This window comes from Salmo salar, chromosome ssa14 (assembly GCF_905237065.1).
Source record: "Salmo salar chromosome ssa14, Ssal_v3.1, whole genome shotgun sequence".
Classification (NCBI taxonomy): domain Eukaryota; kingdom Metazoa; phylum Chordata; class Actinopteri; order Salmoniformes; family Salmonidae; genus Salmo; species Salmo salar.
The window spans coordinates 35017528-35031618 of NC_059455.1; the positions used below are offsets into that span (position 1 = coordinate 35017528).

Below are 14091 nucleotides of genomic sequence, written 5' to 3' on the forward strand. Positions count from 1 at the left end.
CTTTCCATATAAGCAGTGATAGGAATTCTAAACTCATTGAGGTTTGATAACCTTTAATTAGAAATGACACAACATGGGAGTCGAAGGCAATGCACACAACGGAATTCTCTTTCCGTCTCCATTTCTCCCTCTGGTTCCTTTTAGAGTAGTGGTCTAAAGGGTGGATGTTTTGCTTATTTGCACTGAATCCCATTGAAGCGTACCATTAATATCCACAAACCAATTTATCACTGCAAGTTACTTAACAATTGCGTGGGCAGCCGGTAATAAGGCCCAGAACTTTGGAATATTGGAAAGTTACCAAATTAATTTTCTATTACTTTTGTAACCTTGTGGAGGCACTTCTCAAATATGCATCAGCACATGTATATCAATTATTTGGTATTGCAACAAGATTTGCAATCTCATACAAACCAAGACTATCTAGTGTTTTAAGAACATATGTCACCCATTGTGTATTTTTTTGCTGAAAGAGGTTGAGTAGTGTATACAGGGCAGGGGTCAGGGCCAGTCTTTCTCCTACATTTACTTTCCCTGGGCATAAAAAAAATAACTCCGTAAGCTAAAGCTATGGCAGGGGAAACACTGGTTAGGACTGCCTGACTGGCACTGATGCTTCAAAGATACAGCGATATGGGGGAGTTATATTATTCACAGATAAAACAGCAACTCTCACCTCAAAATAAAGTCAATATACACCATAATACCTCAGCTCCAAAAGGAGGTTCTGAGTGACAGGCACAAGGGAAGAGAGAAGCAGCCAAGCAGATGGTAAAGAGAGGTAGGGAGAAGAGCACACCAACGGAAGGCATGTACATCTAGATAAGGCGTAGTGTTAGGGGATGCTGATCATGTGGCTCAGATAGACTACAGAGAATTGTAACACTGAGCCACACCAGTAAGTAGGTCAGTGGTCCTGGAGTGAAAGAAAAGTTGTCAAGCTTTTAACTAGTTTACAAGGTTGCATGAGCCAAAACTTCAAGCTACTCTTAAAATGTATCCCGACGGACCCCTTTCATGTGGACAGTCATGATTACAGTTCTCAGGATTTATTCACCTTCTGATTGGACGAGTCCCACTGGCTCAGGCAGACAGCTGCATATTACTGTTGTTGATTGATGTGACACAGATGACCTGCAACTCCGGAAATACACAGCGAAGCTAGTACCATGTTCAGTAGTGTCATTAATACCGCTAGTTAACCTATGGGAAATGTAATACCAGTAGTCCGAACAGGAGCTGAAAAGGTAGAATGGTGACAATGGCTTTTAGGGTGACGGAGTCTCTTGAGAGTTTATCTACATGAATCCTTGTCAAACTGTAGTGGGACAATTTCCACAGTTCACGAGGGTCAGCCATTTAGAAAAATAACAGAATTAAGAGTAATTTAAAAAAACATCAGCTTGGATTGACAGAGCATCAGGTTGTAGTGTGGAATAGTTGATTGACAGAGAGGATCCCCTCTATATGATTTACAAACTGCTGTTAGGTAGAATGGGTCCCCACTCCTGGGCCTGGTCAGCTGTCGATCCTTCCACGTACATTGTCTGATGTCTGTGTCAGTGTTGATGGACAGGTTGATTGCAGCGGTCATTACCAGGCGGTGCTTGGGAAGGAGTCGATCTGCACCGTGTCCTGGCAGACAGAGCTCTGGCTGGTGTAGCACACACGCACCCTAATCTTCAGACTCACCTGGGGGGGGGAAAGGAAGTACATTTTTAGTCCATTGTGGGTGTGCGCATGCGTGTGGTGACCATGAACTGACTGAATGAAGACCCACCTTGTTTGGGTTGTTGAGGAGCACAGTCTGGGTCACCTGACCTAAGCCATGCGCAGGGATGACGTCACCACTCGGAGCCTTCATCTGTAACTGGACGCTCTGAGGTGGATGGGAGTGCGAGACAAAGGTCATGAACAGCCTGTAACTAGGACCCAGAGTTTTAAAAAGGTCACAAACAGCCTATAAGTAGGGCCCAGAGTTCTTCCTGGTCAGTTACATGGTCTAGAGGACCCTACTTATGACGTAAAAGCTTGGAATAACAAATACAAAGGTACTCCGACACAAAAGAGATGGGGAAGCAGACCTTGGGTACTGCTGCTTGCAGGGTGAGGCCAGTGATGTCCCCGTCAGTGGAGTTGGTGGCCGTGAGGGTAACAGTCATTCCTGTGTCTGTCTGTCTGTCAGTCTGTAGTTTTAGAGTCACACCGTTCTTCTCATACACTGTAACACTAGGTGGTGCTATGGAAACAAAGAAAAAAACAAATTCTGTCATTGGGAATCTTGGAATTCAACACCAGAAACAAATCATCATTAAATACATTATGAAGATGTACTGTATATTTTGTATAAAGCTACAGATGTGTTCATTCCAAAATAGTTGATATTTGACTCCATCTCGCCCTCCATCCATCTCTTTGCGACCCCCTGCTCTGCCCATCACCCTCTCTCAGCTGTTGTGTGCGTCTCACCAGGGGTGACATCCAGGCCTCCCAGTAGGTCCAGTAGGTCTCCCCCAGCCGTGCTGCTAGCTGGGCCGGGTGCTGTGCTGGACAGGGACGGGCTGGGCTGGAAAGGCTCCCCAGAACCACCCAGCAGGTCCAACAGATCACACACCTTGACAAGGGAAAGTGAGGGTAAAGATTCCACATTATGTAACATTCAAGAAGTTTAGCTTGAGAAAGTACACGCACAGTATACAATAGTAGGTCAGTTCTATATATCCAGATAGCTGAAATACCAAAGTTTATTGCAGTCATTTTCATCACTTACCTGATTAGAAGGTTCCTGGGGAAACACTATTTCATGTGTCAGTTTGGTTGGCTCCAACTCTTTGATAGTCCCCCCTGCTGATTCTCCATTGGTATGTCCCGGGGAGCTTTTGTCAATCACCGGCATTCTCTCCAGTACCGCAGCCCTGCGAGCACAGAGAGCTCTCTTAGCAGTGTACTGGGGTGGGATATAGTGGCAACCATGATGCAAAGCCCCACTCACTGGCAATGTACCCATACATAAAATACTACATAAAATATAATACTAGAAATCAAAAACAAATTTTATTAGTCACATGTGCCGAATACAACAGGTGTAGCCCTTAGTGAAATGCTTTCTTATGAGCCCCTAACCAACAATGCAGTTTAAAAAAATACAGATAAGAAATAAACAAGTAAATCAAGAGCAGCAGTAAAATAACAATAGCGAGACTATATACAGGGAGGTACCGGTACAGAGTCAATGTGCAGGGGCACTGGTTAGTTGAGGTAATATGTACATGTAGGTAGAGTTTAAAGTGACTATGCATAGATGACAACAGACAGTAGCAGCGGTGTATTGGGGGGGGGGGGCAATGCAAATCGTCTGGGTAGCCATTTGATTAGGTGTTCAGGATTCTTATGGCTCAAGTGTAGAAGTTGTTTAAAAGCCTTTTGGACCTAGACTAGGCACTTGCCGTGCGGTAGCAGAGAGAACAGTCTATGACTATGGTGGCTGGAGTCTGACAATTTTTAGGGCCTTCCTCTGACACCACTATATGCATGTATGATTGGCTAACATTGGAAATAGTATTATGTATATTATTGGTTGTACCTCATGTGGTCGTATTTCTTGAAGAGAGCGTTATATTCCACTGCTCTCTGCTGGAGTTCCACGTCGATACAGCTGCCGTAGATGCTGACGATGCTCCTAATGCGACTACCAGAGAGGGACAGGGGAGAGAAAACCAGGCAGAAGCAAGAGCTATTTTAGTTTTCGCTGTATCAGCAATGTAGAGTCCCAGACCCCACGCAGTGGGCAAAAAAACTGACACGGCAGTTTTCAGTTATTGCTGTATAGTGGTTCTAGCAGTGTGAGATACTGATGCTTACTCCACGTTATGTGTTATGCGTGTGCTGAGTTTCATGGTTGCTGTGAGAGCGAAGCCCCTGGTTGCTGGCGACGACATATGTGACTGTAGAACCGTTTCCAAGGCGTCCAGGACATCATCCTCCGTCACCTAAGGGCAGGACAGAAAACAAGAACTACTGCCTCGGTTTAATGACAATTACTACTGTATTGTCAATTGGTATTAACCATGACTGTGTTACAACAACCAAAGCATGTACCTGAACAGGTTCTGTCTCCTCACACTCTCCTCTCAGAAGCAGGTCTCCATACTCCCCAATACACCAGCACGCAACCTGTACCAGGGATTGCTGCACACACAAACATTGCACAGTTCCCCAGCTGATAAGTATAACCAGGGCCTTGAGGTTTTCCTGACTGATAACACACACATTCCTGCAGAGTGTGGCACACAAACACATTCATACTAAAGCCATACCACTGAGATGTCTGTAATCAGGGCTCTGTACAGCTTGTGGACCGTGTAGCAGTGAAGTTCTGTTGCTGTGGTGATGAGCTGGATCAGGTTGGGCACAGTCTCATCCCGAACGTCACCCCCTGCCTGAAAGAGATAGTTTGACTGAGCTGCAAGTTCCTTGGTGTCCACATCAACAACAAACTAGAATGGTCCAAACACACCAAGGCAGTTGTGAAGAGGGCACGACAAAGCCTATTCCCCCTCAGGAAACTAAAAAGATTTGGCATGGGTCCTGAGATCCTCAAAAGGTTATACAGCTGCAACCTGACAGTTTTGCATCACTGCCTGGTACAGCAATGGCTCGGCCTCCGACCGCAAGGCACTTCAGAGGGTAAGTAGTGCATACCGCCCAGTACATCACTGGGGCAAAGCTGCCTGCCATCCAGGACCTCTACACCAGGCGGTGTCAGAGGAAGGCCCTAAAAATTGTCAAAGACCCCAGCCACCCCAGTCATAGACTGTTCTCTCTACTACCGCATGGCAAGCGGTACCGGAGTGCCAAGTCTAGGGAAAAAAGGCTTCTCAACAGTTTTTACCCCCAAGCCATAAGACTGCTGAACAGGTAACCAAATGGTTACCCGGACTATTTGCATTGTGTGCCCCTCCCAACCCCTCTTTTATACAGCTGCTACTCTGTTTATCATATATGCATAGTCACTTTGACTACACATTCATACTACCTCAATTGGCCCGACCAACCAGTGCTCCCACACATTGCAGATAGCCCGGTTAGCCATTGTGCCCCACCACCTGCCAACCCCTCTTTTTACGCTGCTGCTACTCTCTGTTCATCATATATGCAGTATATCATATAATCACTTTAACCATACCTACATACTACCTCAATAAGCCTGACTAACCGGTGTCTGTATATAGCCTTGCGTCTGTTATTTTGAAATGTATTTTTACAGTTGTTTTATTTCTTCACACACACACACACACACACCTTTTTTTCGCACTATTGGTTAGAGCCTGTAAGTAAGCATTTCACTGTAAGGTCCTGTTGTATTCGGCACATGTGACAAATAAACTTTGATTTGATTTAGTACTGTCTAGTAGAAAGCTAGACAGCGGGTCCGGATCTAGAACTCTAAATAATGTCACGGGTCTGGGTCGAATCTAATTGTCCCAGGTATGTGTCATTTTAACTGACTTGTCCTGAAGGACCCGTACAGATCTGAATGTGACTGCTGCAGTAGAGAGATAAATTCTATAATTTATGCTGCTGATCTTGCTTTTCACGAGAGTGGAGCCTGCCGCGTGTAGCTTGTTGTTGTTGACGAATCATAAGTCAAAGCGCCAATAGGCTTCAGTCATAGAGCCTCCGTGTGGCAACAGTTCAGAGTTATCTAATCAATGGAAGATGGAATTAAAATGACAGAATTAAAAGTTAAAGGAGGATAGGCTTAAATGACCAAGAGCCAACAGGTAGGCTGCTACTTAATATTATTGTTATTTGTAGCCAACTGTGTAGGGCGAGAAAGCACACAAAGAATCAATTTGTCTAGCTAGCTTGCTTAACTAGCTTCTCCCGGTTTGAGGCAGTCAAGACAGGCATGACGTTGCAGTCTATCCCTCCCTCCACTTGGTTGGTTGCTGTCTCATCTCTCCCCAACTCCTCCTCCCCCCAGTGTCACTGGCTCACACTCAGAGTACACACAACACAGACCCTGCTAGAGCAGCACCTCTCTCTCCCGCCACTCCCTTTATCAGCTCTGGTTAATAAAGTAGCTTAAAAATGGACTGCTGCTTCACTCACTCGGATCGGGTCTGGATCTGACCAAGTCTATATGGAACGGGTCTAGTTGTCCTCAGGTCCGTTTGGAACGGGTTTCTATATTTTAAAATTGTATTTTGGGGGAAAGCCCCATGTACATTTCGGAACGGGTCCTTTCTGGATCCGTGAAGAACTCCACTGTCTAGACTAGAATCAAAGTGGCAATGTGGGGCGGCCTAGTTTCCACCAAGACGGCTTGAGGTATAGGCTAGTGGGGTGAGACCAGTGAGACACATCATGGGGGTATTTTCAATAGCTATTCATAGTTAAAAACAAGTTGTAGATGCTCTGAACCCAGGTGATTGTGGTGCAGTACAGTGTCATTATTTACCGTGGTGAGGACATGCAGGATGGTGTCAATGTGCCAGCGCTGAGAGGGAGCATACCTGAGAGACACAGACTTAGTGGTCAGTGTTGCAGCTCAGACACAAATAGACAGAGACTGACACACAGGGAGGGCAGTCTCCTGGCTAGGCCTGTGTGTGTTTTGTGATAGAACAGTCAGATAGCTGTGAGACATACAGACACTGAGAGCAAGACAGAAACACAGTAACACATCACTCAAAGAGACAGGGAAACATTCATATAGACAAAGACACAAAATGAGATATCCCAGCACACACAGACCACAAAGAAATACTTTGTGGCATAGAGATTATTAAAGCCCATAGCCAGGCGAGGTCCAGCCCAGTACCTCTCTGCAGCGTTGAAGATGCCCGAGGTGGTGTGTGCTCGGAGCTCTGGGGGACAGCTGGAGAGGAAGAGGAGAAGCTCCTTCATCAGAGAGCGGATGTTGACAGCTGACACCAGGGCCAGAGAAAGCTCCAACGCCCGGCTGGGAGATAAACATAAATAATAGAACTATATACTGTTTGCTGTTCTCTACATTACCACACCTCTTCCATCGTAGCTCATGTATAGGCAGCACATGGCCAGCTGGTAAGACAAGTTCAGAAATCATTACCGTTTGACAGAAGCATCCTGGTCCTTCAGGCAGTCCACTATGGTCCCCCTGTGACGCTGCACTGCATTGTGGTCTGTCTGAACAATTTTCTGAAGGGAAGTCATGGAGATATACCTGTGCATACATTCAGACAAGTTATATTTGTGTGAGGGCTGTGAATTGATCAACACAATTGGTGCATGGATACATTTCACGGAAAATATACTCTGCTCAAACAAGCAACATGCTTATGATTCTTGTCTACAAGTATCATTTCCAAGATCTCCCATCTCATATCTTATGCAAAAAAAATGGTGTGCTTTCTTCCCTGGTGTTAAGCATGACTGCTCTCCTCCAAGTTCAAGGTCTTTGAATTTTCTTTTAAATATCTACACTACATGACCAAATGTATGTGAACACCAGCTAATCGAAAATCAAAATCATGGGCATTAATATGCAGTTGGTCCCCCTTTGCTGCTATAACAGCCTCCACTCTTCTGGGAAGGCTTTCCACTAGATGTTGGAACATTGCTGAGGGGATTTGCTTCCATTCAGCCACAAGAGCATAAGTGAGGTCGGGCACTGGTTGTTGTGCGATTAGGCCTGGCTCGGAGTCGGCGTTCCAATTCATCCCAAAGGTGTTCGATGGTTTTGAGGTTAGGGCTTTGTTTAAGCTAGTAAAGTTCTTCCACACCGATCTCAACAAACCATTTCTGTATTTACCTCACTTTGTGCACAGGGGCATTGTCATGGTGAAACAGGAAAGGGCCTTCCCCAAACTGTTGCCACAAAGTTGGAAGCACAGAATTGTCTAGAATGTCATTGTAGTCTGTAGAGTTAAGATTTCCCTTCACTGGAACTAAGGGGCCTAGCTCGAACCATGAACAACAGCCCCAGACCATTATTGTGTGCAGCTGCTCGGCCAAGTAAACCCATTTCATGAAGTTCCACATACATACATACATACATACATACATACACACACTCTGTGTGTTGCAACCGAGGATAGACAATTTTTACATGCTAAGCACTTCAGCGGTCCCATTCTATGAGCTTGTGTGGCCTACCATGTCACGGCTGAACCATTGTTGCTCCTAGATGTTTCCACTTCACAATAACAGCATTTACAGTTGACCGGGGCAGCTCTAGCAGGGCAGAAATTTGACAAACTGACTTGTTGGAAAGGTGGCATCCTATGACGGTGCCACGTTGAAAGTCACTGAGCTCTTCAGTAAGGCCAGTCTACTACCAATGTTTGTCTATGGAGATTGCATGGCTGTGTGCTCGATTTTATACACCTGTCAGCAACGGGTGTGGCTGAAATAGCCAAATTTGAATGGGTGTCCACATAGTTTTGTATATATAGTGCATCTGGTGAATCGATATGTCAGAATGATCCCATCTAAGCCAGTCTAGCAGCTCTCCGGCAGCCGTCACACTGTCACAGGGATGGGAGCTTAAGCCTAGAACCAGACAAGAAAAGCCTGCTGGACCAGACAGACCCTACTGGGACAATCCCAACAGGAAGTATGCCTCAGAACAGACAGATAAAAAGGAAACTTTATATGTGAACGTGAGCCCACGACATACAGAGAACCCTGTCTGCCATTCTAAAGGCTCTAGCTAAATAATCTCACGACATTACTGACTGTGTTTAGCATGATCAGAATCCAGATGTTTGTCTGCCTCAGGCAACAATAATCTTCTAGGCAACGGGGTAGAAACTATGGAAAAGGACCAGATGAGATCAAAGGAAGAGAGAGAGCGAAGACTAACCGGATGTTCCTATCATTGTTCAGAAGAAATCTCCCCAGGATGTTCACAGCCAAGACCTGTCACACACAAAACATCTTAGATATGGCTTCTGTTATACAGAAATGTGAGCTACATTAGCCACCATCACTTGTAGCACTTCCAATAGATGTAAATGTACACAAATGAGAAATTACTTGATGACGTTATCACGCGTGACACTTACCCTCAAGCCACTTTCTGATTTGATGTCCATGACAGTCAGAACCGTTTCATACAAAACAGCACTGCCTGCGGTCTTACTGCTGTCTGTGTTCGTAGCCACCTGAAGGTCAATAATACATAAGCTGTGATTAAAATCTAAATAGTTCATACAACAACAACGCTGCATGACTATTTACTGATGAAAATACTGTACCTGGGCCAGCAGGTCATTCATGGCATCACTGGCTGTGTCATTATTGCGCCCCAGGATCCTCAGCAACCTAAGAATGCGCACCTAATGATGGAGGAAGGAGGAGGAAGAGAGAAAGGGAAACATGTAGATTCAGTCACAATATGCTTGTTTTTACCCAAACTCCAATTCACTATTCAAAACACTGACCTGCAAGAATGGATCACTGATCCCAGCCACATTGTGTTCTGGAGAGTAACCAGACATCACCAGGCCTTTCATCATCAGGACCAGCTCCGGCACCACCTGGACCAAACACACACAGAGCAGGAGTCAGGCTCACAGACCATCATCTAGGGCTGTGGGAGAATGTGTTCTGTTTTTGTAATTAGATGTTACAGTGTAAAACCAGATTTCAAGGGACTGAAATGTAATGTCTCATGTTGAGTGGATGTACCGGAATGGAGTAGGATGAGGTGTGTCTTACCTTACGAAACTGCTCTAGAGTGTTTGGGTTGCGCTCACACAGCTCAGTGATCAGAACCACAGCTCCATGTAACACACCTGCAATCGGACCTAACCATTAGGACAGGGGAATATTTGCCACACTGACACCATTTACTATAACATGCATAATAACAGCTCACAGTCAAAATGGAAGACTACGTACTGTCCTCAAATGTAAGACTGAAATAGGTCTGGTACAGAGGAGCAGACAGTGAACAGCTGTTTTGATTATTTTTTTAAAACAGATTTCTGGTAATAAAAATATATTTTTTAAACGGTTAGATGAAAGTGGCTCACCGTGGTTCTTTTCAGAGAGCAGGGATCGAGCTGCAGGGGTGAACAGCTCTCCTAGCTCTGGTACTTTTCTCACCATGTGTACTGCACAAAGAGTTGCCTGAAATGGCAACGTCATCACGATCAGCTACATAACTAAAATAACCTTCAACATCAGTGCACATGATTGTTTACGTCAGTCTGTTGCAACGCAGTGTTTGACAGCAGTGATCAAGATGGATTGGTTTGTGTTTCTGCATTACCAAGCTCAGCCATGATGGAAGGAGTGGCGGTGTGTGTGTGTGTGGCTACAGACGGTGCTCACCTTCTTCTTGATGTAGGAGTTGGAGGCTCTGAGGAGGCGGTCGATCTCTGGGGCCAGGTCTCGACACATCTCAGCCGAGCCCATACAGGCCAGAGTACACAGAGCCAGAGACTGGACATACTGACTGCTGTGGGACAGGTCACTGAAACACACACACACAGAGAGAGAGAGAGAGAAGGGGTTTAATGACCATTTCTCAATTACTTTGTCATCAAGTAGAGGCTACTAGACCACTAGTTCAATGTTTATGTAACTAATGACTACATTGATCGTACACAGCCTAGACATGATTATGGAACTGTAGACAGAACCAGTTCCAGCCTGATTAGCAGAGTTTTGTCTGTCTGTCTGTGTCAGAGTTCCGTCTGTCTGTCGTACATTTCTCCCTTTTAGAGTATTTCAGATAAAATTGTCCTTACTTCTTGATGGAGTTAGTGATGAGCAGGCTGGCATCCTGTTTCTCGTCTAGAAGCATCATGGCACCCAGGTACCCAACACGTTTCTCATTGTACCGAGGGCTTGCAATCAGACGCACACACTCCATCTGAGACCAGATGGGGGGGGGGGTTAGGATACAAAAAGAGCAAAAATACCAACTCTACGGAGTCATCCCCTGACATCTTATGTACACCGAACAAAAATATAAATGCAACATGTAAAGTGTTGGTCCCATGTTTCATGAGCTGAAATAAAAGAGCCAGTCATCCCCTGACATTTCACATATGCAAAAAAAAAGCTTATTTCTCTCAAATTTGGTGCAGAAATTTGGCTACATCCTTGTTAGTGAGCATTTCTCCTTTGCCAAGATTATCCATCCACCTGACAGGTGTGGCATATCAAGAAGCTGACTAAACAGCATGTTCATTACATAGGTGCACCTTGTGCTGAGGGCAATAAAAGGCCACTCAAATGTGCGATTATCACAATATAATGCCACAGATGTCTGAAGTATAGAAGGAGCCTGCAATTGGCATGCTGACTGCAGGAATATCCACCAGAGCTGTTGCCAGAGAATTGAATGTTAATTTCTCTACCATAAGTCACCTCCAACATCGTTTTAGAGAATTTGGCAGTACGTCCAACCGGCCTCACAACCGCAGACCACGTGTAACCATGCCAGCCCAGGACCTACACATCCGGCGTCTTCACCTGCAGGATCGTCTGAGACCAGCCACCTGGACTGCTGATGAAACAGACTGTGGGTTTGCATAACCAAAGAATTTCTGCACAAACTGTCAGAAACCGTCTCAGGGAAGCTCATCTGCGTGCTCATAGTCCTCACCAGGGTCTTGACCTGACTGCAGCTCGGTATCGTAACCAACTTCAGTGGGAAAATGCTCACCTTCGATGGCCACTGGCATGCTGGAGAAGTGTGCTCTTCACGGATCAATCCCGGTTTCAACTGTACTGGGCAGATGGCAGTATGGCGTTGTGTGGGTGAGCAGTTTGCTGATGTCAACGTTGTGAACAGAGTGCCCCATGGAGGTGGTGGGTTATGGTATGGGCAGGCATAAGCTAGAGACAACGAACAAAATTGCATTTTATCTATGGCATCCGGAGGCCCATTGGCTTGCCATTCATCAACTCATGTTTCAGCATTATAATGCACATCCCCATGTCGCAAGGATCTGTACACAATTCCTGGAAGCTGAAAATGTCCCAGTTCTTCCATGGCCTGCATACTCACCAGACATGTCACCAATTGAGCACGTTTGGAATGCTCTGTATCGACTTGTACGACAGCGTGTTCCAGTTCCCGCCAATATCCATCAACTTCACACAGCCATTGAAGAGCAGTGGTACAACATTCCACAGGCCACAATCAACAGCCTGATCAACTCTATGTGAAGGAGATGTGTCGTGCTGCATGAGGCAAATGGTGATCACATCGGATACTGACTGGTTTTGTAATCCACGCCCTTACCTTTTTTTAAAGGTATCTGTGACCAACAGTTGCATACCAGTCATGTGAAATTCATAGATTAGGGCCAAATGAAATTATTTAAATTGACTGATTTCCTTAAATTTTTTGTAACTCAGTAAAATCTTTGAAATTGTAGCATTTATATTTTTGTTCAGTGTAGCTACATACTGTATATATATTTTATATGTTGCTTGTTTATTTCTCTTATCAACACTGAGATTCTGTAATGAAAAGCGCTATAGAAACTCAATAAATAATGATTATCTTAAGAGCACTGTTCACTACCTGACCAAAGTGGGCGGGGTAGCCCAGCATGTGCACATACAGCAGCTTTGCCAGGTTGTGAGAGCGGGTCCCATTGTCAGCCTGTCTGAACTGTGCCCGGATGGCAGCACACTCCCTCTGGATCACACCACGCTCCTCACCCTGTGTACGGGCTCCTCTGATCACCCTGATCATCTCCTGCAGACGCACGGAAGGAGACATGGCTCTGCTGTTGGAGTGAGTGAGAGAGAGTTGAGGATGAGCAATATTCAACAGCTCCAACAACGTCAACAAAGGTCCTTATTACCTGCCTGGTTCACCGACACGTAAGGCAAATGACAGACAAGAAGACATAATAATCTGAACGGGAAAATGCATTGAGTATCGGTCCAAGCAGGACTAATAACATGTTCATGAGCGCCTGTAAAAGCACTAGCATTTCCTGTACAGTCATGAAGAACAACAATATTACTTCCGAGGTACAAGTGGGGTTAATGATACACCTGAGAAGGTCTCTAATTCGTTTAAATAGAGCAGCCGTTCAGTCATTATTTACAGTGAAAAGTAAAATACGAAACGACCATGATGTACAACTAAACAACAAGCTTTACGCGATACAGGCAGCGGTGAAATATAAGACAGTGACGTCAATTTTATCTTGATACAGTCAATGTAGTTAGCTATCAAATTCACTCGCCTAACTAGCACTCCTAGCCACACACGATGTTTTTATGCTGTGATGGCAAGCGAGGAACCACAGCTCTTGCATAGAAATTCAGTTCGTTAGGCGATCTACTTTTAGAACATGTTTAATAGAGATGTCAACCATGCATTTATTTAGCCAGCTAGCTAACGTTAATGCTCGAGGATAACCTCCGATTACATGGGAGCTTGATGCTCGTCTCTTACCTTCAGAAAGTGAAAACGCCCCTATAAAAATACCAAGCCGTTTTTTTTCTCAATAAACGGAGATGTGTCAACATTCATTAAACTCTTGCCTCACAAATGAATGGGCAACTAAAACTACTCGGCGGCTTATATTGGCTCGACGCCTAATGTACGAAGGTACCTAAACCCATAAACTTCATCTGAAAAACATAATGGCAGCATCACTTCCCAAATCGGATCTCTGACAAGCCTTGAACTCCGCCCCTTAGGAAAACTGAAGGCTAGAAACTAATTATTTATATACACACTAGATGATTTGTAGGGGGCGCTGTGTTGAAGCCTCTTGCCTCTGGCACTCCCTCGCTGGTGTAAAGAAATAGCTATAGAAGTTAATGCCTACATTCGTTTTTGCCACATTTGTTCTATTACAGATACCTTAATGCATAATGTTACAGTCCCCACTATAACAGAAACATACTTAAATACATGTCATTTTGTCCTTGAAACATTGAATTTAAATGCAGGACAATTCCATTCATTCCTATGGAGGACTGCGCCTGCTGGGGGTTGCCAATATGGCCGTCCAGTGGTTTCAAAGCCTCTCAATGGCCAAAACATAGCATTGCAATTCAGGGTTTATATACAACTTTGCTAGGAACACTGTCTGTTCCTAGGCCTAGACTGTAGGC

The 14091-nt window shown here is 44.9% G+C and overlaps 1 protein-coding gene across 2 annotated transcripts; it reads right to left on the reverse strand.

Moving 5' to 3' along the window:
• Positions 1 to 36: 36 nt before the first annotated feature.
• LOC106569429 (AP-1 complex subunit gamma-1) lies at positions 37 to 13678 on the reverse strand. 2 transcript variants are annotated; one of them, XM_014140781.2, is made up of 22 exons: positions 13424 to 13678; positions 12536 to 12743; positions 10746 to 10870; positions 10327 to 10468; positions 10026 to 10122; positions 9709 to 9785; positions 9432 to 9527; positions 9246 to 9326; positions 9054 to 9152; positions 8852 to 8907; positions 7097 to 7210; positions 6827 to 6967; positions 6464 to 6518; positions 4317 to 4439; positions 4099 to 4188; positions 3862 to 3989; positions 3584 to 3688; positions 2771 to 2915; positions 2470 to 2614; positions 2085 to 2239; positions 1781 to 1879; positions 37 to 1692 (listed from the first exon to the last, which is right to left on the reverse strand). In XM_014140781.2, exons 2-22 carry the CDS (start codon positions 12734 to 12736, stop codon positions 1594 to 1596), a joined length of 2373 nt encoding a protein of 790 aa, XP_013996256.1. In that variant the 5' UTR covers positions 12737 to 12743; positions 13424 to 13678; the 3' UTR covers positions 37 to 1593. The 2 variants fall into 2 exon arrangements, with proteins under 2 accessions (XP_013996256.1, XP_013996255.1); XM_014140780.2 differs by lacking the exon at positions 13424 to 13678 and adding an exon at positions 12822 to 12940.
• Positions 13679 to 14091: the final 413 nt, after the last annotated feature.